Genomic DNA, 23,804 nt, shown 5'->3' with positions numbered 1-23,804 from the left:
AAGTCACATGCCCCTAAACACAAGGTGCTCCTGCAAGGGGACGTGGAGCTGGGTTTTGTCAGGAAGCTGTAGAAGCAAGCCTGGCGCTTTGCCTTGGTACCAACAGTTCAAATGGAGGCAGAGCAGGCTCTCCACCATCCCTTTTTTGATACAATGTAGTCCAGGGATATTCTGCTGCCATGCTTGGTCTGAGCTGACTACCCAGCTTTGGGGAGAAGTTGAGTAGCTCTCACCTCTCTGCCAGCTTCTCGCAGGCCTGCAACTCAGGAGGCTGAAGAGAGCCAAGAAGCCAGTGGGATAGGAGGCAGAAATGGTGATCTTGTCCATGTCCAGCTGCCCTGACCCTAGTTCACTGCCACTTAACAGGTGGGTGGGTCAGGCTTAGGTTAGCCATACTTTGTCAAAATCCATCGTGCCTGTCTTCAAGGGATGCTGGCTGTCCCAGGACTGCAGAGGGACCAGACTGGGTGGGTAGCCTTGTTTGGCAGTCCTGTATGGACCTCGTTGGCAGCAGCCTGGTTTCCTGTCATTGTGTTATCAGGGTGACAGCAGTGTGTTTACCTTCCCAGGGCCCGGCAACTTTGGGAAAAAAGCCAAAAGCTTGAGAGCCAAGCTGGTCCTTCCTACCTCCTGCTCTGGGGTGTCCCTATGCCTTGTAAGGACACAGCCAGGTGCCAGGAGGTGTGGGTCTGGGCTGGGCATCTCCACCTGAGTGTCAAAGAATATAATTTTAACTTGTGATCAAGTACAGCAATCCCAGAACTAGATTCAGGCCTCACTTGGTTATAATTGACGCCAAGTAGACACCTTCCCGGATCCTGACGTGCACAGACTGCCCTGTCCCCTCAGTGTGGTAATTAAGGACCTACTTTGCAGACAGCAGCTGGCTACCTGGTGAATGGACAGCATGTGCATGCCAGGCAAGGGCGGGGCTGAGTGTGGAGACAGAGGGTCTCTTCACTACTTAATTCACTTTGTCTGCAATGTACTAATCCCTCAAGACGGTACAGAAGATGGGAGGTGAGATCAGACTGAGGAGGCAGGCTCAGCCCTGAGGTCTCCAGCTCCAAGTCAAGATGGTCTCTGCATCATCCTGCCATGTTTCCCACTCTCCATTGTCCGTCCCCTCTGTATGACCCAGAGGAGTCCCTGGCCTGTCATTACTGGCTCAAACTCTTTGCCTGGCACTGGGACATAGCCAAATCGAGCTTTCCCATCACACACACACACAGTGTTTGTTCTGAGGCTACCCTAGCTGAATACTCTCGTCCTGCAGAGTCCCTGCTGCGTTGGGTAGAGAGGTCAGTGCCTTGATGCACTTTTTGTGCGTCTGTGCGCTCCCTCATCCTCTGGGCTACACATCTCTAGAGCCTGGATCTGGAGAAGGACAGAAGGGTTCTTTGGTCAAGCACCACCCCAAAAAAGAGAAAGCAACTATGATGCTCAGCTCATATCTCTAAGTACCAGCACTACGTAGCACTTTCCTGATCTCTGTTGCCCCCTCCATAGCTGTGAAAGGCACTGTGAAGGAAACTTGGAAGGCTCGTCTGACCTTCTCTAACTGGCCCTGGAAGAAAGTCCTTCTGGCTTGCTCTCAGGCAACAGTGGGATAGCTGTCACAACTAGCAGGCTTACAAGGAATCCAGCTGTCCAGAAGAGGTAGTCCCGAGCCAGTACAGGATCTGACCTGTCAGATGTAAAGTCTGTGGTCCATCTCCCAGAGTCCACTCACCTCCCTTAGAGTATTAGCCGTGTGCTTCACCTACAGCTCCAGCAAGCGCTAACCTGTTTGTGATTGGGCTCCTCCGAGCACAAAGCAGGAGCCTTCTGAGCCCCTCGGACAGCTCCTCCCAACATCTCTGAGGCGTCCTTGTGAACCCACAGGTAGCAACACCCTGTGGGCTTGCATGGGGGTGCAGAGCCTCTGTAAAGGGCTGACCACGTTGCTATTGTGGCTAAGTCAGAAGGCCCATAGTCTCATCTCTCCCTGCCCAAGCACAGCTAAGTTCAGCAGGCCCCCTACACTGCCCCTTGAGTCATAGTGTCAGAAGGATCCAGACCAACTTCAGGCACAGTACAGGAAGGACAGGGATCATGCCCACTGCCATCCTGGGCTTCTGTGGAAGGTGGTTGGCTCAGGGGGCGGGAACAGTGTGTGTCAGATGGGACCAGGCTGAATCACACCAAGGCGCTAGTGGCCTCTTCCCCCACGGTTCTGCAGCAATATGTGCGACCGACCACCACTCACTCCCTGGGTTGCACCTGCCCCATTTCCTCCCTGCACAATGCAGGCTGCTGTACTCCGTACTCCTCTAAAGATTAATTCATAGACATCACCCTAGACGCCAGCTAAGAAATCCCTTCGCCTGGGGCTCAGCTGTCACTTAGCCCAAGTGGAGCTGAGAATGGCCAGCAAAGCAGATACTGCCACCTGCTGTATCTCTGTGATACTGCAAGTCCAGTGCAGTGGCAACAAAGCTTGACCCCTGCCCTGCTTCACAGGACCAGGAAGCTGCAGAGATGAGAGAGAGAAGAGACAGGGCCCTGTATGGCTTCCTTGGGAACCCGGCCTGGCCTGCTCCTGGGCCTGTGGGAAGGTGCATGTCCCATGCCAGCCCTGAGCCAAGCTCTTGTGCAGCTAGAAGGGAGCTATGCACTGAAGCATCTCTTGAGAGAACAGCTTGCATACCTCACCTTTCAGGGACCTGTCTCTGAATATGGAATGTCACTCCAGGGTTATCTGCACTGAGAGCAAAGCTGTAGCAACCCTGTCAATAGTAATATTTCCTGAGAGGAGTGGCTGCCCGGGCCTCTGCACCTCAGGAGCGGCAACAGTTCTGCTGTGCCCCTGGAAATGGGTGGGAGAGAGAGAGTTACGTGGGAGCCACAGCCCGGGAGGCACACGGGCCCCTTCTAGCTGGCCCTGAAGAAAGCCCTTCTGGCAACTATTGAATAGCTGTCACAAAATGAGCAGGCGAAGCCCTCACCACAACCTGCTGCGCTGCATGCAGTGGAAACACTCTCCGAGTTCTACAAGTCAGGCCACCAGACAGAGTCTGCCACGTCCTCCCCATTTACCGGCAAGCTTTGTGCTCCTCTGGGCCCCAGGGACAATGACTGTGCCTAGCAGACAGCCAGTGCTTAAACACATTTTCTGAGTCAGTCAGCATTTGTCCTTGTCACCCTTCGAGGGTTGAAGATGCCTCTGTGTAAGGGAAGCTGCCCCTAACAGCTGCACAGAGAGCGCCCTCTACAGGCACTTTCCAATCAGCAGCTCTCGGGGCCCCGCCGGGGTCTGGCTTGGAAGGCGAGTTCACTGCCACTGATGTCCTCTCGTCAGCCTGGTGGCTGCACAGACCTTTCCTGTCCCCATTCCAGACCAAACACAACGTGCAGGACCAGCACTCTGGGGTGATTATGTAGCTGACACCACAGAACACAAGTGTTGTGTGACAGGCCCCTGCAAGGGCCAAGCATGAGCTCGAGTGGCAGGAGTGCCGTGAGGCCCTGCGGGCAACCAAAATGGTGGAGGGTGAGCCTGATTCCCACCTTGGTCCTGTCTCCCCAGGAGCTGCCAGAGCATGACAAGCTTGTTCAGTGGAACAGTGTCACCCAGCAAGGAGGGGACCTCCTCTCTGCCCAGGAGGCAGAGCTCGCTGGCCAAGCCCCCACTCCGTGCCCTGTACGATCTGCTCATCGCGCCCATGGAAGGGGTAAGTGGCTCCTGGAACATGGGGCTCTGTGGCATTAGCGTACAACCCTTTCTGGTCAGTGCTCATGCACATCCCCCTACAGCTCTCCATAGACACTGCACACCCCCTACAGCTCTCCATAGACACTGCACATCCCCTACAGCACTCCATAGACACTGCACATCCCCCTACAGCTCTCCATAGACACTGCACACCCCCTACAGCTCTCCATAGACACTGCACACCCCCTACAGCTCTCCATAGACACTTGCACACCCCCTACAGCTCTCCATGGACACTGCACATCCCCCTACAGCTCTCCATAGACACTGCACATCCCCCTACAGCTCTCCATAGACACTGCACACCCCCTACAGCTCTCCATAGACACTGCACACCCCCTACAGCTCTCCATAGACACTGCACATCCCCCTACAGCTCTCCATAGACACTGCACACCCCCTACAGCTCTCCATAGACACTGCACATCCCCTACAGCTCTCCATGGACACTGCACATCCCCTACAGCACTCCATGGACACTGCACACCCCCTAGAGCTCTCCATGGACACTGCACATCCCCTACAGCACTCCATGGACACTGCACACCCCCTAGAGCTCTCCATGGACACTGCACATCCCCTACAGCTCTCCATGGACACTGCACATCCCCTACAGCACTCCATGGACACTGCACACCCCCTAGAGCTCTCCATGGACACTGCACACCCCCTACAGCTCTCCATGGACACTGCACACCCCTACAGCTCTCCATGGACACTGCACATCCCCTACAGCACTCCATGGACACTGCACACCCCCTACAGCTCTCCATGGACACTGCACACCCCCTATAGCTCTCCATAGACACTGCACATCCCCTACAGCTCTCCATGGACACTGCACACCCCCCTACAGCTCTCCATAGACACTGCACACCCCCTACAGCTCTCCATAGACACTGCACATCCCCTACAGCTCTCCATGGACACTGCACACCCCTACAGCTCTCCATGGACACTGCACATCCCCTACAGCACTCCATAGACACTGCACACCCCCTACAGCTCTCCATGGACACTGCACACCCCTACAGCTCTCCATAGACACTGCACATCCCCTACAGCACTCCATAGACACTGCACACCCCCTACAGCTCTCCATGGACACTGCACACCCCCTACAGCTCTCCATGGACACTGCACATCCCCTACAGCTCTCCATAGACACTGCACACCCCCCTACAGCTCTCCATGGACACTGCACACCCCCCTACAGCTCTCCATGGACACTGCACACCCCCCTACAGCTCTCCATGGACACTGCACATCCCCTACAGCTCTCCATGGACACTGCACACCCCCTACAGCTCTCCATGGACACTGCACACCCCCTACAGCACTCCATGGACACTGCACACCCCCTACAGCACTCCATGGACACTGCACATCCCCTACAGCTCTCCATGGACACTGCACATCCCCTACAGCTCTCCATAGACACTGCACACCCCCTACAGCTCTCCATAGACACTGCACACCCCCTACAGCTCTCCATAGACACTGCACACCCCTACAGCTCTCCATAGACACTGCACATTCTCTACAGCTCTCCATGGACACTGCACATTCTCTACAGCTCTCCATAGACACTGCACACCCCCTACAGCTCTCCATAGACACTGCACACCCCCTACAGCTCTCCATAGACACTGCACACCCCCTACAGCTCTCCATGGACACTGCACATCCCCTACAGCTCTCCATGGACACTGCACATCCCCTACAGCACTCCATGGACACTGCACATTCCCTACAGCTCTCCATAGACACTGCACATTCCCTACAGCTCTCCATAGATACTGCACATCCCCTACAGCTCTCCATAGACACTGCACACCCCCTACAGCTCTCCATGGACACTGCACATCCCCTACAGCACTCCATGGACACTGCACATCCCCTACAGCTCTCCATGGACACTGCACACCCCCTACAGCTCTCCATAGACACTGCACATCCCCTACAGCTCTCCATAGACACTGCACATTCCCTACAGCTCTCCATAGACACTGCACATTCCCTACAGCTCTCCATGGACACTGCACACCCCCTACAGCTCTCCATGGACACTGCACACCCCCTACAGCTCTCCATAGACACTGCACACCCCCTACAGCTCTCCATGGACACTGCACACCCCCTACAGCTCTCCATGGACACTGCACATCCCCTACAGCTCTCCATAGACACTGCACATCCCCTACAGCTCTCCATGGACACTGCACATCCCCTACAGCTCTCCATAGACACTGCACATCCCCTACAGCTCTCCATGGACACTGCACACCCCCTACAGCTCTCCATAGACACTGCACACCCCCTACAGCTCTCCATGGACACTGCACACCCCCTACAGCTCTCCATGGACACTGCACATCCCCTACAGCTCTCCATAGACACTGCACATCCCCTACAGCTCTCCATGGACACTGCACATCCCCTACAGCTCTCCATAGACACTGCACATCCCCTACAGCTCTCCATGGACACTGCACACCCCTACAGCTCTCCATGGACACACAGTCTTCACTGGCTGCCCATAGTCAAGTTGGCAGGTCTGAGCTTGTGCTTCGCTCTGCTCTGCACAGGCAGAATGACATGTGGCCTTGGTGTCCTCGTGTGCTCCTCCCCTGGTCTACATGAGGCTCAGGCAGCACCTGTCATTCCTAGGAGTGAATGCCAGCCACGCCTCCCAATCCTCCATGTTTATCCCAATGCCCCGGGCCACCCCCCTTGTTCTTTGAACCAGTGTCCAGTGCTGAAGACACCGACCACAGCCCACCTTGCTCTCTGGCAGGCATGTCCCTGCTTGATTCAGACGGTGCTCTTTGACGGTGCAGGGACCTTGGGGGATCTGAAAGCTTAGGGGCATGTTTCAGGCAGGACCGTGCAGGCAGCTGTTCTGTTTAGAGAGGTGGGAACAGCCCTCAGCAACTCTCAGTACCTGCAGAGCACCATTCACGGATGATTTCTCCATCCCAAGTGGGCACCTCAGCTGGCCTAACAGTTGTGGGTGACTGTTCTGCCTGCTGGCACCCTTTCCTGATATCTTTTCTCTGGACATGTCTGGTTAGCACAGGGATGTGGGCAAGGTGCAAAACATATTGGGCTGCAGGCAGGGACTGTCACCTGGGCAGGAGGAACTGCTGTGTCCAGGCCCCTCCTCAAGGTCCCTTTGGGCTTTCCATCTGAAGCCTTCTCTGGCAAAGGCCCAGCCCCTTTCCCTTCATGTTCATCCTGTCCCTTCTTATCCCTACCCTCTCCACACTGCTGACAAGGCTCCAGTTCAGTACTGTGCTGAGGAAGATTGTGTTGCTCCTGCCTCCCACTGCCACCAACAGCCCTCTGCCTCCCGGCAGTGCTCCCCACTCCCCGCAGCCCTCTGCTCTCCCGGCAGTGCTCCCCACTCCCCGCAGCCCTCTGCTCTCCCGGCAGTGCTCCCCACTCCCCGCAGCCCTCTGCTCTCCTGGCAGTGCTCCCCACTCCCCGCAGCCCTCTGCCCTCCCCATTCCATTCTTTACTTGCTTGAGTCCCTTTGTTCCTAGCCGGTTGTATTTCTACTCCCTCACTGCTGAGGAAGCCTCCTGTGACTGTGGTCTCTGCTTGCCTGGCTCCACCCCCGCCCAGCTTAGCAAGGCCTTCATCCTGAAGCCCTGTCCCCTGTCATCCACTCAGCAACGTGTCATTTCAGGACTCGGCTCTCAGATGCTTCTCATTCTCTCCCTTGTGACTTAATTCACTCCCAGTCAGGGCCAGGGCCAGCCCGCAGCTTCATGTCCCTCAGCATGAGGCCGTGCATTTGGGCACCTGACAGTGTCTGGAGATGCTCTCAGTCAGAAGCACATTTGCATTGGGTCTGATACAGCACAGAGAGCAGAGGACCCTAGGGAGAAACTTGGTAATGGCGTTTGTGGCCACCTGTGGTAAACTGGGGGCTTTCCGAGAGCTAGAAGCCAGATAGCCCCCAGGATTATAGCCACGCAGGCCAAGTTTCCTGTGCATATACCTGCCAGAACCCACGGCTGAGGCAGCCCCTCTATGGCAGTACCTGGTGGAGGTGCTGTTCACCCTAGGAGCCTAATGCCAGGCGATGAGTTCAAGCTGAGCTGGGAGTCCACAGAGGAAGCTGAGGCCAGGAGGCTCCCAGTGCGGCGTTCTCCAAGCATCTGGAGTTAACGGGTCTGCTTCAGACAGTTCCGCTCCCATGGTCTCTCTTCTGTAACACCGCGCCTCCCACAGAGTAAGAGTGTGCTAAGCACCCTCATGTTCCTGCGGAGGTGCAAGGGAGGGTGGTCTCACCTATCAACAGGTAACTCAGCCATCAGAAAACATCTTCACATGCTGAGCACCAGGTACCTACCAGTCCACTGCAGGCAAGGGACTGATGCCTTTGTCCACAGGCTGTGGGCTCACCCTGTGATCCAAAGCACTTCTCGGACTCCTGGAATCGAAAAAGATTCCTTTGTAAGTCAGAGGTTTAAACACAATGCATGAGCTCAGCTGCTTCAAAAGGGGGCGGGAGAATCAGACGAAAGTTGTGCAAAGCCTTGGGGAAAACTGTGAGAACCGAGTGACCCCTGCTAACCCCTTGGCTGTGGCCTGTCCTGCAGTCCCAGCACTTGGGACACAGAACAGTGTGAGCCAGACACTCTCAGCCACTCTAAGCAACACGGAAAGATTGCTCAAAGTTTTAGAGGCAAAGGATCCACTGTGTGTTGAGGAGAGCCCTTCTGAGAACCTGGGGTTCCGTTTCCTGTCCAGTTACAGCTACATATTTAGTCATACCAGGTCCGAACTGCCCTGAGTCTGGAGACAACCCTGTGGCTGTCATAACTGGTCAATTCCAGTAGCTCCCCGCCCTCTCCGGGCTGTCCTACAGCTGGAGGCCTCCTGTGAACGTGAGGCCACCAGAGGGCGCATGCTGCTGCCAGTCTCATGGGCGTCATTCTGTTGGCTTCCGGGAACAGCCACTTCCTCCACTCTCACAGAAACCTCGGATCAGGACTGGAGCCTGGCGACAGAATTGTGGATGCCTCAAGCCTAACCACTGACCCCCATTGAGCCTTCATTTAGCTGTGGTCCTGCTGCTAGGGAACCAGGCTGGACAGTATGGAAAGTGGGACAGAATATTCTACTGTGGGGGAAACACCAGTCTTTGGCTGAATGTATTTCCCAGGAAGTGTACTGTCAGGATGGGTGGCAGTGTCACTGTCTTCCATGGGCCATCAGCCTAATATCACCATGGGTCACCGAGCCCCCATGTTTTTTGAATGCCAGAAAGCATGGCTCTCGCTGACCAGCATCACTGCCCTACCCAATGACCTCATGGTGACCTCATCAAACTCATGGCCAGGCCAGTCCTGCCACTGAGGTCTAGCTCAGGCCTCGCTGTGCATGGGACCTAGATGCCTTCATCCCTACTGACTCCCTGTGAGCACACATACCCTTAGGGCAGCTCGGGAAGCCATGACCTTACTTCCCCCTCCCTGGGCCCCCAGCAGCTCACTTAGCTCTCCTTGGAAAATAGCTTGTAGAGCAAACAGCCCTGTGATTTCAATTCTCAACTCTTCAGCGTCAGCCAGATTACAAAAGGAAGCAAGGCTTGGAGGCTGCGGAGCCTGAACTTCCTACTCGGCACATGTCAGTTTGGGTTAGCCAGCGTTTCTGCCACCCTCAGCCAGGAGCCCCTGACAGCAGACAGCTGGGTCAGATGAGCACATTCACTTCCTGAGGGCACAGCCTCTCAACCTCACCAAGTTGGCAGGAATCGGGCTGGGCCCGAAGACAGGCGTTTGCAGACGCCCCTCTGCCCGCAGTCCCAGGGCTGTGGCAGGCTTCCACTCCATCTCTGCTGACCAGCAGCCACACTTACCTCACTCACAGGCTCCCTTTCTTCTCACCTACAGAGTGTCCTGCTCTTTAGTGTAGGCTCACCCTGAAGTCATGACAACCCCCATCTCCTCCCCCGAGAGTACTGGGATTGTGGGTATGCATCACCACACCTGGGTGCTGGGTCGTCTTCACGGCTGGCTTTCCTCGTCTGCATCACACAGCCCCACTACTTTCCAGAAGGTCGCCTCTGGACAGAGCGAGCAGGTGTCTACATACTGTGGCTCACACACAGACCTCCCCAGGTCCTCATCCTAAATTGTCAGATTTGTTGCCTCTCTGGTAACTCCTTATCCCCAGAAGCCATAAATGGAGACACCTTCAAAGCCAGGCCCTGGGGAGGCTGCACTGAGACCCAAACATCACAGTAGTTCCTGGACCACAGATATCGTGACCCCAAATCCTCCATCCTGGCTCTCAGCATCTGGTCTTGTGCTCATCAGATGGGACACTCAGGCTTGTGGAGTCCTTGCTGCCCTGGAGGGTCACTGAGTGTGCTCCCGAGTCCTGGCGTCAGCACAGCCTTCCTCCTCGTTCTCCCTCTGCACTCATCCTCAGCCTCCACACTGGCAGTTGCTCTCCTTGGGTGCCATTCCCCTTCCTCGTCTCCCACTGTCTCTTGCCGACTGACGGCACACAGAAGCCTCACCTCGAGTCGGGCACACACCTGTCAACACTTGTGCAGGGTAGCACATTCCGTATCCACAGCCTCAGATCCACCCTGACAGTTAACCTGAGGGTGCTGGGTGTGGGCTCCTACCCTGAGACTCCCGTCCTTACTCTGCAGGGCTTGATGCACTCAAGCGGCCCCGTGGGCCGGCACCGGCAGCTGGTCCTGGTTCTGGAGGGGGAGCTCTACCTTGTCCCCTTTGCTCTCCTGAAGGGCAGTGCCTCCAACGAGTACCTGTACGAACGCTTTACCCTCATTGCTGTGCCTGCCGTCCGCTCGCTCAGTCCGCACTCCAAGGTAACACGCTGTCCGACTCCGGTGTCTCCCATACTTAGTAACCGAGCCCCAGGTCCAGGGCATAATTCATATGGGGTAGTTTCTGCCTTGGAGGATTTGGAGGTCTCACCTTTTAGTTTGTCGTTGAGTTATAACTCAAGAGGCAGGATCAGTTCAGAGGGAAAGGAATGAACTTCTAAAGTCTCCACGGCTGTCGCCAGGTCCCAGATGGAAGGGAGCTGGTACCCCTGACACTGCCCGGCTCTCAGAACACATTAGGCACTGGATGCTGCCAGCTGAACACTTAGAGTGCATGACGGCACCAGGACACCAGACGCCCAGCTGACAGGGTCTCCTCTCCTTACAGAGTCACCTGAGGAAGACCCCGCCCACGTACTCCAGCTCCACCGCCATGGCGGCCGTCATAGGCAACCCTAAGCTCCCGTCAGCAGTGATGGACAGGTGGCTGTGGGGGCCGATGCCTTCCGCAGAAGAGGAGGCGTACATGGTGTCAGAGCTTCTGGGCTGTCAGCCCCTTGTGGGCAGTATGGCCACCAAGGAGAGGGTCATGAGTGCCCTGACCCAGGCCGAGTGTGTCCACTTTGCTACCCATGTCTCTTGGAAACTATCAGCCTTAGTCCTTACACCCAACACGGAGGGCAACCCTGCTAGCAGCAGGAGCTCCTTTGGCCACCCCTACACGATCCCCGAGTCCCTGCGGGTACAGGATGACGCAAGTGACGTAGAAAGCATCTCGGACTGCCCACCACTGCGGGAGCTGCTCCTCACCGCAGCTGACCTCCTGGACCTGCGGCTGTCCGTGAAGCTGGTGGTGCTCAGCTCTTCCCAGGAGGCCAACAGCCGAGTCACAGCAGACGGCTTGGTGGCGCTGACACGGGCCTTCCTAGCTGCTGGTGCACAGTGTGTCCTCGTGGCTCTGTGGCCGGTGCCGGTCGCAGCTTCCAAGATGTTTGTTCACGCCTTCTACTCATCCCTGCTGAACGGCCTGAAGGCCAGCGCCTCCCTGGGCGAGGCCATGAAGGTCGTGCAGAGCAGCAAGGCCTTCTCACATCCCTCCAACTGGGCAGGTAGGGAGCAGAAGCCTGCCGGTGGGTGCTGGGTGGTCTCCACAGTTTCATTCTGGAAGGGCGGGAAGCAGGCTGTGGGTGACAAGCCTCATACTAAGCCCTTGGAGGCACAGCCACCACCTTCCAGACTGAGGAGGAGCTCACCCTCAGAAGGAATCCACAGCTCTCAGAATCAGTGGACAGTGTCTTTCAGTCACCAGGGCACCTAATTCAAAACCCTGTGTTGGGGGAGGGCGGCCACAGGAAGGTGAAGTTGTAGATAGGGTTGGGTACCATGTAGAAGTCACCGCCTTCCCGCAGTCAAGCAGAATAGGTGCCCGAGAGGCTGGGACCGAGCCCACACCCACCAGCGCCCAGCTCTCTTACTCAGGGTGGCAGTGCTGTCCCCTGAGGAGCCCTCTGTGCTGCCCTCAGGCTTCACACTGATCGGGAGTGATGTAAAGCTGAACAGCCCCTCGTCACTCATCGGCCAGGCGCTCACGGAGATCCTGCAGCACCCAGAGCGGGCGCGGGACGCTCTACGCGTGCTGCTGCACCTGGTAAGGACTGATGGGAGCCCCTGGGGAACGTGGGCAAGGTGCCAGTGAGAACCAGCTGGGACAGCATGTGATGGGGTGGCTAGATCCAACCGTTCAATTTCCCACTTGGAGGGGATGGGATGACACTTCGAGGTCTCAGGCTGGCAGTAAGACCTCAGCAGCAGACAGACTTCATTACCAGAGTCCTTCCCTGGATTCAGGAAAGGATTGGTTGTGCTCTTAGCCAGCCCCAGTGTCCATGAGACCTGAAGGCACCTGCACAGTTAGAAGTTTCCAGTTAAGACAGCCATGCAGAAGGTACAGCTAAAAGGATCAGGGGTTAAAGGCTGACCTGGACTACAAAAGACTGCCCCGCCCCAAAATAAAACGGCAACACAAAACGTGTCCCAGCCCAACCCTGGCCCAGGCTGGGCCTGTGTAGTATGCACACAGTTATCTGTGGTCACCTCACAGGTCTAGAGCAGGCACCATAGCTTCAGAGGACCCACTGCAGGAGTGGGAAGTAGGCTGGGTCTAGGTGGGCTGGCCATCTTGGCTGTGTGAACGTCTTAGCACACGGTGACCACTCAAGCCCGGGTCTGGGGTTCTCTGCACATCATTCTTCATGCTTGGGTCTGTGTGGAGGTTCTGAACTTTATAGGCTGCCATCACGTACCTTACCTAGGGGAACCTAGCTGCTGCGAGCAGCCATGCTCCAGGTCCCGAGGATGCCGAGACATTAGCTTTCTCTGTCACTCCGGATCTGTGAGGACACCCCACTAGAGTCCCCCACCATACCCAACGCACTGCTTCCACGCTACTGCAGACTCCTCTGTCCAGTCAGCATCCACAGGGCCTCACAGGCCTCCAACTACAGGCATATTCACTGATTTCCTCCTTCAGGGTAATGGTCAGAGCCATACCCTAAGCTCCCCTGCCACCCCTTTCTTATAACAATACCTGTTTCTCCTGCAGGAGGCAATGCACCTCCGAGACCCCTCTGTCCCAGGGACAGCCACTCCTGACCCTTAGTACATGGACACTTCTTTTCCCCCAAACGTCTGATTTGTGCTGCGCTCTAAGAGAAGCCTCAGGTGACATACTGGACAGTCTAGAAGCCTCTGTGGGGACACGTGTGCCTCAGGGGTCTGTAACATCTCAGGACAGAGCCAGGTGTCATTGGGAGAGTTGTGCAGAAAATGAGGATCTGGCAGGCCCTGGCAGGGTGGTAGGGGTGCAGGCCCGGGCAGGCTCTGGGCTGTGGCTGTTCTCTGCGGAGTGGAAAAGGGAAGACTCCTTTGCCCTAGCCCTGCAGCTCTGATGAGCAACTTCTGGCAGTCACACCTCTCATGCATAAACCTTCGGCATAATGTCCTTAAGCCTGGCCACATGGCCTTCCTAGGCTAGGTGGCAATCGTCAGCACTGACACCAACTTCCCCCAAAGCCCCAGAAAGTGGAACAAGGCTGACCTGGGTCTCTAACTGCCTCACCCACAGGTGGAGAAATCCCTGCAGCGGATCCAGAACGGTCAGCGCAACGCCATGTACACGTCTCAGCAGAGTGTCGAGAACAAAGTGGGCGGCATCCCTGGATGGCAGGCTCTCCTCACCGCAGTGGGCTTCCGGCTGGACCCTGCTGCCAGCGGCTTGCCGGCAGCCGTCTTCTTTCCGACCTCAGACCCAGGCGACAGGCTGCAGCAATGCAGCACCACTCTGCAGGCCCTGCTGGGTAAGCTGCGGCCACAGGGAGGGGACCGGGTGTCAGAGGGGACAGAGTCCCAGAGAGGCAGTGCCACAGATGCCTGGCTGACACGTACCTTACCCGGTCTGTCTATGATGGTGTGCTGGCCCCAGCCGGGCTTTGTCCCGTCCTGGGCAGATCCTGTCAGCAGCTCTGCTTCTGGCAAAGCCACAGAACAACGAGGGTGTCACGGGCACACCACTGTGACTGTGGGAGGGTGAAGCACAATGTCAGGGTCCCTTTTCTCTGGAGGCCACTTGTTCCTGTCCTCGGCCACACAGGAGCATGTCTCTGACCTGTAGCTAGCCACCCTCAGTGCTAAGCACCTGGATCTTGTTCCCTGGAAGGTGACTTTTGCTCCTCTGTCCCGGCTCAGGTCTGCCCAACCCAGCCCTCCAAGCACTGTGCAAGCTCATCACGGCCTCAGAGACAGGAGAGCAGCTCATCAGCAGGGTAAGTACAGCCAGGTGCTAATGCAGGCTAGGCCTGGCTGGACAGAAAGAAGGACTGGCCCCAGGGGGCTTGTCAGGAATGTGGAGTATGGCTTCCATGCCTCTGAAGAGAAGGGGCTAGGACAGCATCTCTGAACAGGCAAGGTCTACAGACAGGTTCTTAAGGGCTCACAGCCTTGCCTCTGGTCCAGGTGTCTCCAGAACCCTCTATTCACTGTCTTATGGCCTGCCGCCTCCCCCAGCAGTCCCAGCTAACTAAACCAGTAGCACAGTGCTGGGCCAGACCCTGAGGGCAAAGCCTTTTAGAGAGCAGGCAGCTTTGAGGAAATGTGGGTGGAATTCAGGGGTTTGAATTCTGACTCTGAGCTCCCAGCAGCTTCTCTGTTCCCCCGACTTTCTTTCTAGCCACTGAGAATCCAGAGTCCACCCAGGTGTATGGGTGCATGTGGGGGAGGGGCTCTGGATGGCATCCGAGGAAACAGAGTGGCCTCCCTGATCATTCTGGAAGTTGTAACTCGGCATAGTGCGTGTTGCTGAGGTATATTGACCAGTCTCAGCCATGTGCAGTATGGTTGTACCGTGTGAGCTTCACCAGGACACCCTCAATAGCTCCTGGAGACTCCTCTACCTGGGACCGTTGGCACCATCACTGAGACACAGAACCAGCCAGTGACCTGGCTTGAGTTCCCGCTGGTTTACAATTAGCATGACTCATCTGCTCACTGAATAGCACCAGAGGACACTTGTAGAACGTTACATGTTAAAACATCCAGAGCACAGCTCTGTGTTCTCCAGACAAGAATGCAGAACCTGTACCTACACTGTGGGCAGGGCCGGGAGCCTCAAAGTGCCAGCTCTCTATGTCTCTTGCTTTCATGAAACAATGGGACTTTGGGTCTGCTCACTGTGGGCCTGGGATGACATCTGCTGTGTGCTTGCCTCCTGTGTCCCCCTTACTGCCTCTCGTTCCTCTCCAGTCAGAGCCAGGCTGGTGCAGCACCTCCTACGGCAGCGATCAGCTTGTGTGCATAACTGCTATGCTTAATCTAAACTCTCTCTCTCTCTCTCTCTCTCTCTCTCTCACTCACTCTGCTGGCTGAAGGCGGTTAAAAATATGGTGGGAATGGTAAGTACAGCTTTAATTAGCACCTGCCCGCCCACCCCAGTGTCCTGCCTCCGAGCTGTTGGCAGGGAGCTCTGGGCTGGGGCTTGTCCCCTCCTCTGCTCTGGCTACCCCTTTCCTGTTCTACTCTATCCTGATTTGACCTCTTAAGTTCCATTAGAGCATCAGAGGCAAACCAGTGACAGAACAGGCAGAACACCCCTAGCCCAGAAACAGACGTCACCTGACACCTGAGTGGGTCACATGAACTGGTCCATGAATGTTGCAGTCACAAAACAGTGTTCAAACCTTCCCCGTCTAGTGCAAGACCCTAAAGATAGCCTGCCTTGAGGCATGTAAGCAAAACAGAGGTCACTGTCCCAGCTCCCTCCCCAACTCCCACAGCTTCTCCTCTGCTTTTGGGAAGGCAGGGGCTGAAGCAGAACTGGGGCCCCCCCCCGGAGGCTCCTCCACCTTTGCTCCACACAGTCAGTACCTTGCCATACATGGCCTGCACAGAGGGCAGGAGGTAGGATCAGGGGGGCTGAGGAGGTGTGGCCAGGGGGGCTGAGGAGGTGTGGCCAGGGGGGGCCTGAAGGAGGTGTGACCAGGGGGGCTGAGGAGGTGTGGCCAGGGGGGGGCCTGAAGGAGGTAGGATCAGGGGGGCTGAGGAGGTGTGGCCAGGGGGGCTGAGGAGGTGTGGCCAGGGGAGCTGAGGAGGTGTGCACTGGGGGGTTGCGGTAGGTATGACGGGGGGGGGCATCTACAGTAGGTGTGATGGGGGAAGACTATAGTAGGCCAGGGGTGGGGGACTGCAGTGGGTGACCTGAGGGGCTGCAGTAGGTGTGACCTGAGGCGCTGTTAGTAGCTCAGGGGTGGGGGGCTGCAGTGGGTCAGAGGGCTGTAGTGGGTCAGGGGTGGGGGCTGCAGTGGGGCAGGGGCCTGCAGTGGGTGTGGTGACAGGCGACATGAGGCTTGGGTGGGATGCTCACAATTCTGCATGCTTATGCTCACATCTGTCTGTCTGTCCCTCAGCTCCATCAGGTGCTGGTTCAGCTGCAGGCCTGTGAGAAGGAGCAGGACTTTGCCTCAGCCCCCATTCCAGTCTCCCTCAGTGTGCAGCTGTGGCGGCTCCCCGGCTGTCACGAGTTCCTGGCAGCTCTCGGTAGGACCAAGCGCCTCTGACTTAATGTCAGTTTTCCCTCCTGTTTTCTGTCGGGTCAAACCTAGTGCTGTAGAAATTATCAACCAAAGAACGATGACACTTTAGACCCCTCACCAATGCAGACACAAACTTTACCAAATGTCCAGAGGGCTGCTGGCTGGAGGAAGGGACAGTGGCCAGGCCAGACCTCAGCAACTAGAAGTCAGGATAGAAGAACCAAGAACAGCACCAGGGTAGAGTCAGGAAGGGGGCACTCCAGGCCTCGGGCGGGGAGTGGCGGGGCCTCCAGGCCAGGTAAGGAGCCCTCCCCTCATACAAGTTTCCTTTTTTTCTCCAGCAGGCTCAGTGATGTCTCATGTAGGAGCTTAGCTGGTCTCTTCTGGGGATAGTGTCTGGCCACCGTGCTTGAGAGAGTACTTGCTGGCTGGCTCTGTGATGCTCAGCTAACCTAGAACTCCTCTAGGCTCAAGGGATGCCCCCACCTCAGTGTAGCTGCTACGATGTCTCTGAAGTCATTTAACTGCAGCATCAACAACTCATTAGCCAGCTTCTTGCTCAGGCAAGCCCATTAAAACCCATAGCAGGGGGAGCTGGGAGCCCCTCTGGCACGAAAGGTAGCTTCCCTTCAGTAGAAGTGTATCTCAGACCAAGGACAATATGAAGGACTTGAGAGGCCTCCTTCCTGGGTCCCAACCTGAAGTCCTGCCCCAGTACTGAGCAGAGCAGCCATTTTGCCCTTAAGAGTCTGAGCAGACCATCCTGTGGCTAAATATCTAGTCTCCAGGAAGACTGCAGAAGAGTCAGGCAACATTCCCTACCAGGAGGTGAGGTTGTGCCCAGCAGCTGTTCTGAGAAAGGCAGCCTGCCCTCCTGATGGGTCAACTGGGAAATCCCACCTGGATACTCACTGGCACCCCTGCCAAGCTGCCCATGGTGAGGGCCATGCATCTTCTGTGTTCCTCTAGGGTTTGACCTGTGTGAAGTTGGCCAAGAGGAAGTGATCCTAAAAACCGGTAAACAGGCTAGTCGGCGCACCACCCACTTTGCTCTCCAGTCCCTGCTGTCACTCTTTGGTAAGCTCCTCCCCTGTCCCTATAGAGGAGGAGGGTTGAGTGATGCATCTATCTTCTGGGGGAGGGGCTCTGGAGAGCTTCATCCTTGGGGCACACAGGCAGCGAGCTCATTAGTGTGCGTGAGGACAAAATAAGGAACTAAGCTTCAAGAACAGCAAAGTGGGGGTGGGGGGCACAGTGGAGCTAATGGGACATGGCATGGTGTCAGGATATGCCTGTTCTAACTGCAGGGCCATGCAGATGAACACGATGTAAAAGGAGGCCCATGGGACTGTGCTAGCCCGGCTGTCGTCCCAGGGATAGTAAGTTGGCAGCTGGGTGGTAGCCACAGTTTGAGGGCACCGAACTGGTAGTCCTGTTAAAGAATGTTTGTGCACTGTAGCAGGGAGGCTCAAGGGGAGGCTGGACTTTCAGAGCAGGTGCCCAACGGGGCAGCACTGCCCAGGTGTCAGGAAAGCGGTGGCAGGAATGGAGTAAAGTGCCATCCTGGGCACAGTGCACTAGAACGTCTGTGAAATGCCCACTGAGGGAGGGGCCGACAGACAGGAGGAGGAGCTCTGTAGGCAGGCACTCCGGGGTCAAAGGGCAGAGGCGGAGGATACACATGCACTACAGACTAGCCTTAAATACAGGATTTAGGGTCTGAGCTCACTAGTGACATTTACAGGAACAGTAAGGACTAAGACTTACGTGGAAGTGACAGGAACAGAGAAGGGGCTAAGGCCTGTGGTACACAGCTGGGCAAGTCCTGGGGTCTTTACTTCTTGTTCATGAGGATGGGGTTAATTCAAGTTGTATGTAGTAAGTCTCTGCTGGCTTCCAACATGCTTCATGAGGAAAATGTCAGTCTGTGAAATCCTAACTGCTCTTTGGCCTGAATATTCTGTGCCTAGATTCCACCGAGCTCCCCAAGCGCCTCAGCCTGGACAGCTCATCCTCCCTGGAGTCCCTGGCGTCAGCCCAGTCTGTGTCCAATGCTCTGCCCATGGGCTACCAGCACCCTCCTTTCTCACCCACTGGCGCAGACAGCATCGCCTCCGACGCCATATCTGTGTACAGCCTCAGCTCAATTGCCTCCTCTATGAGTTTCGTCTCCAAGTCCGAGGGGGGTTTGGAAGGTGGGGGTCCCCGAGGACGACAGGACTATGATAGGTCCAAGAGCACCCACCCGCAGCGAGCCACCCTGCCGCGGCGCCAGATGTCCCCACAGGCCAGACGTGGGGCCAGCAAGGAGGAAGAAGAATACGAGGGGTTCTCCATCATCAGCATGGAGCCTCTGGCAACCTACCAAGGCGAGGGGAAGGCACGCTTCTCCCCAGACCCCAAGCAGCCCTGCGTCAAGGCACCAGGTGGGGTGAGGCTTTCAGTCAGCTCCAAGGGAAGTGTCAGCACCCCCAACTCCCCCGTGAAGATGACCCTGATCCCCAGCCCGAATTCACCCTTCCAGAAAGTAGGGAAACTGACGAGCTCAGACACAGGTGAGTCGGACCAGTCCAGCACCGAGACCGACAGCACTGTGAAGTCCCAGGAGGAGAGCACCCCAAAGCTGGACCCCCAGGAGCTGGCCCAGAGGATCCTCGAGGAGACCAAAAGCCACCTCCTGGCAGTAGAGCGTCTTCAGCGGAGTGGTGGCCCAGCCAGCCCTGACCGAGAAGATGGTGTGGTAGCACCCAGCAGCACCACAGTCTTCAGGGCCTCAGAGACCAGCGCCTTCAGCAAGCCTATCCTCTCTCATCAGAACCGCCGGCTGTCACCACTCACTGCCAAGCCACAGCCCCCAGCCCGAAGCTCATCCCTTCCCAAAGTGAGCAGTCCTGCCACATCAGAGGTGCCGGGCAAGGATGGCCTGAGCCCTCCTGGCAGCAGCCACCCATCGCCCGGCCGGGACACCCCAGTCTCCCCGGCAGACCCGCCGCTCTTCAGACTCAAGTACCCCAGCTCTCCTTACAGTGCTCACATTTCCAAGTCCCCCCGGAACACGTCCCCTGCCTGCAGTGCGCCGTCCCCTGCACTCTCCTACTCTTCAGCTGGCTCTGCTCGATCCAGTCCAGCTGATGCCCCTGATGAAAAGGTGCAGGCGGTGCACAGCCTCAAGATGCTCTGGCAGAGCACACCCCAGCCCCCAAGGGGTCCCCGAAAAATATGTCGAGGTGCACCGGGAACCCTGACCTCAAAAAGAGATGTCCTCAGCCTGCTGAACTTGTCCCCTCGACATGGCAAGGAGGAGGGTGGGGCAGACAGGCTGGAACTGAAGGAGCTGTCCATACAGCGTGATGAGGTGCCACCTAAAGTCCCCACCAATGGCCACTGGTGCACAGATACAGCAACACTGACAACACCAGGTGGCCGCAGCACCACAGCCGCCACGCGCCCTCTGAGACTTCCCTTGGCCAATGGTTACAAGTTCCTGTCCCCAGGAAGGCTCTTCCCTTCCTCCAAATGTTAAAGCATCTTCTTGCCCCCAACGGTTCAGTGCACACTATAGCCACAGTCCCGGGGTCCCTCATCCAGTGCGGTCACCCACCCACACAGCCACTGGTAAATACCATCTCTCCCTGGACAGGCGGGCTCCCTGGGCAAGGTCACTGCCACACCAAATACCACAGTACTCACGGGTAGCCCCTGGGCCAAGTTCACCAAAAGCAGGTCTTGTGGGGGAATGGCAGGGCCTTTTCTGTCCTGCTTGAGCCTCAGTTAGGCTCCTGCCACAGACCTGTGGGAGGCAGGAGCACAGGGCTTGCTACCAAGTCTCTATGCATACCTTTCCCACAGGGCACAGATGGCTCTTGGGCTTCCAGGTGCTGCTGGGATATATGCTCTAAGTTCAGCTCTGCACTGATGCACTACATTAGCCAAAAGGAGAGCTATGGTTTTTAAAATGCCAATTCCTTGTGATTAAATTGTAGCCATTTTGGTGGATACCGAAGTCACAGCCACAATGCAATAACTCATGTCGAAAGCTTGCACCCCCAGCTGCTCCCCATGAGCTAGGCCAGGGGCCTTTTGACCCCACTGTTGGCCAAACTTGAATTTTCTTAAAAAAATTAAAAAATATAAAAATTCTGTACACTTGTCCAGGCATTTTAGAACTATGCAATTGTGGTTTAAAACACAACATTGTGCTTTTGAAGCATAACTGACCTTTTTTGTACTCGGATAAACACTTGGTTTTATTATCAATAGTACTTTGCATTTATAGCTGTTATTTTTAAAAGCTCGAGAAATTTTAAATGCCAAATTTTGAATATTCACCCATAAGTAGTAATCAAGTTTTCCTGGTGGTATAGTTGAAATTATTCAATTTCCTTATTTAAAAGAGAGGGGGAAAAAAGGAAGTAACAAAAAAAAAAAAACAAAAATCCAGTCCCTGGCTAGCTAGACCAGAGTCCCTGCTGTGTCATCCACTGTGTCATCCGCTGCCTTGCTGCCTGTCTTCCCTGCAGACACCACGATAGGCACTCTGTGCCACTGATGGAAGCTCCGCCTCATTATGCTGCTTTGCAAACTGACTCCATGCTACTCCACTGAGTTTTGTCTTAGAGGATTCTGCATTTGACTCAAACAACCTTGGTGGCAAACACAATGACCACAATAAGGCGGCTGTCACATTCTGACCTGGCCCTGGCCCTACGAGAGAAATCCTTCACAAAGCAGCATGTACGATCTTAGGTCAGCAGGGAGCTAACTTGCTATGTAGCAGATGAAGAAACCAAACCCAGCACTGTGCAAACCACTTGCAAAGAAGTCAGGTCCTCGGCAACCGAGAATCAACCTCAGCACAAATGCGGGTGGCTGGGTTCTGTCCTTCCCAGCCACCACCTCAGCCTCTCCCACAAGTGCCCAGGAGCCTGGTTCTTTGTGCTTTGTCCAGGGCGGAGCCCGCCATCAGCAAATACCTCCACCCCTCAGAACGCATGTGGTTGTCAAGCCACAGAGGAGGCCTCCCAGGCTGCCCTGGTGTATGCTGTTTTTTCTGATTGGCACTGAAGAGCTAATCAGTACCTGGGATGCTTTTTATTTGTCTTAGATGTAAGTTTCAATGAAGGAAAACAAAGTTGGCAAGATAACGGGACCGGTGTGCAGACCCAAGTCATTGTTTATGTCAGTCTTGGCGACTCCATGCATGTGAAATAAAGTCGAGTGAAGTTCTCAGCTATGTTGAAAAAAGAGGACACTTAAATCCTGAGACTGTGTGATCAGAGTTCTGTACGGGTCAGGGGTTGGCGATCGTGACCCACAAGCTAAGCTGGTGAATGAGTTTGAAGTTCTGTTTGTTTTGGCTATAAGCCAGTGATGGATTCTACCTTTTAAAATGGTTAGAGTACAGCAGAAGTCCTGATTTTGCCTCTTAGTTCACAAAGCCCTAAGTCACCTGTTACCTAGCCTTTCTTAAAAAGAAAGGTTGGCAATTCCTAGTACACACAACAGAAAAAAATGCAACTGAAAATTTGTTCCACAGCCAGAAGTATTCAAGGAAGCAGGGGAGACCAACTGGCCCATTGGCCCAAAGCCTCAAGGGCTCACACTTGGTGCAGGTGGCTCGTACCTAGCTCTTGGTTCTTCATCCCATGTGGGAGAAGCCAACAGATACAAGTCAAAGTTACAAAAGTGGTCTCTGTTTCCCCTTTGCTGGTAGTATAGAGAAATTCCCTTAAGCTCAGGAAATAAAAGTTTTTAATAAATTTTTTTCTTAAATGTTCTACCCCACTCTACCAGACAAGCAGCGGCTTCCTCTGGGAGCCTGGTGAGACCACAAAGCAATGCCACAGGCCGTCCAGTTTTCACCAGCAATGACTCCTAACTGTAAACACACCCAAGAATCACCTACCAAAACCTACACATTGTTTTGGCACCAGTGTGCAGGTCTCACCTTCTTCCCTTTAAAAAAAAAACCAGTCCACACTGATCGGTGGTGAGGTGCTGCCCGTGGGGTCCAGCTGCCCTGGCACACACGCACACGATGGCTTCTGGGGTCCTTAGCACCTCGTAAGTGGGCAAACGGTAACACTGTTGTCGGAACAGACCGCACTCGTGGCTTGTGAACTGGGCCTGTTTGTCGAGGATCCTTCAGAGAGCGTCCACGCCAGCACTCACCTGCCCCCACCCTGGGCACCTCCCTACTTGGCATTCACTTTCCTTATATGCATTGCTAGCCACCTTTGGCCTACATGGACTCTTTTTGTAAATTACACAATTTCCAGACAGCATTAAACTTTTTATATTATGAAATTTGCCATGTAAAAAGAACTTCATATTTTTATTGAGGCTGCGGGCGCTTGGCCCTTCCTTTGTGATTCAGTGTCTATTAAAGCATGAGCCTGTGCGTTTTGAATGCTGCCTCCGAGTCTCTCTCTTCATTTCCCATAGTTCCAGAGTACCCACCTTTACGCATGAGCACATGCCTGAGCGCACCTTAGGAAGCTGCACTGGGCACTCTAGCCACAGGACCTTAGATGGCCAACACTTGGACTCTTGTAGACTTACAGGGGAGAGCCGGGGATGTCTACTGTTGAATGGCTACTCAGAGGGGAAAACACCAAACAGGTTTTAGCCACCCGAGCTCCCCACATCTTAAGAAACTTTCAGGAAAAAGGCTGTCCTGTGTGTGCAGACACTCGAGGCTCGTGAGCTGGGACAGAGAGAGCACAGGCACCGTAAGGGGTGACATCCCACTGGGTGACAGCAAAAATACTAAGCAGCAGTGTGCCATGCGCCTCGTCACAGGGGGGACGACGAAGGGGGCACATGTGCTATGACTCCTCAGCACATGTTTCGAGTGTATTTCCTGACAGAAACCAACACAGAAACACGGGCTGGGGTAGGGCCGTGGTACAGCACTGTCCTAGAATGTGTGCGGCCCCAGTTCGCACCCTCAGCACCACCGGAAGAAAGCACACACCACAATGTCAATGGACACCTCCAGCCACCCTGAGCTTGCTTCTGTCCGTGGTAGGAGTGTCTCTTAGGTATACACCTTCTTTCCAGACCTCTGGAAACTGACACCGTGGATCCCAATAAAACAAAATCACTGAAGACAGTGGCCATCTTCGTCTCCGTAAACTCAATTCTGTGTCTC

At 55.4% G+C, this 23,804-nt stretch overlaps 1 protein-coding gene and 1 long non-coding RNA gene across 4 annotated transcripts in view; one reads left to right on the top strand and one right to left on the bottom strand.

Moving 5' to 3' along the window:
• TTC28 (tetratricopeptide repeat domain 28) overlaps positions 1–22,999 on the top strand; it is a 381,921-nt gene extending 358,922 nt beyond the window's left edge. For 2 of the 3 annotated variants that reach the window (XM_080941078.1, XM_080941080.1), the window contains 9 exons: positions 3,569–3,713; positions 10,431–10,610; positions 10,957–11,677; positions 12,092–12,216; positions 13,693–13,924; positions 14,313–14,389; positions 16,526–16,655; positions 17,621–17,728; positions 18,622–22,999. In XM_080941078.1, coding sequence (XP_080797204.1) covers positions 3,569–3,713; positions 10,431–10,610; positions 10,957–11,677; positions 12,092–12,216; positions 13,693–13,924; positions 14,313–14,389; positions 16,526–16,655; positions 17,621–17,728; positions 18,622–20,174 — 3,271 coding nt within the window. In that variant the 3' untranslated portion in view covers positions 20,175–22,999. The remainder of the gene's footprint in view (positions 1–3,568; positions 3,714–10,430; positions 10,611–10,956; positions 11,678–12,091; positions 12,217–13,692; positions 13,925–14,312; positions 14,390–16,525; positions 16,656–17,620; positions 17,729–18,621) is intronic. The other variant, XM_080941079.1, reaches the window with a different exon arrangement.
• LOC308439340 lies at positions 7–8,197 on the bottom strand. Its single transcript, XR_013975613.1, has 3 exons — positions 8,115–8,197; positions 7,803–8,023; positions 7–708 (listed from the first exon to the last, which is right to left on the bottom strand). It is a non-coding gene; the product is annotated as an uncharacterized lncRNA (long non-coding RNA).
• Positions 23,000–23,804: the final 805 nt, after the last annotated feature.

The sequence above is a fragment of the Micromys minutus genome, assembly GCF_963924665.1.
Source record: "Micromys minutus genome assembly, chromosome: 29".
NCBI lineage: Eukaryota > Metazoa > Chordata > Mammalia > Rodentia > Muridae > Micromys > Micromys minutus.
This window is presented reverse-complemented; position numbering and strand designations above follow the sequence as displayed.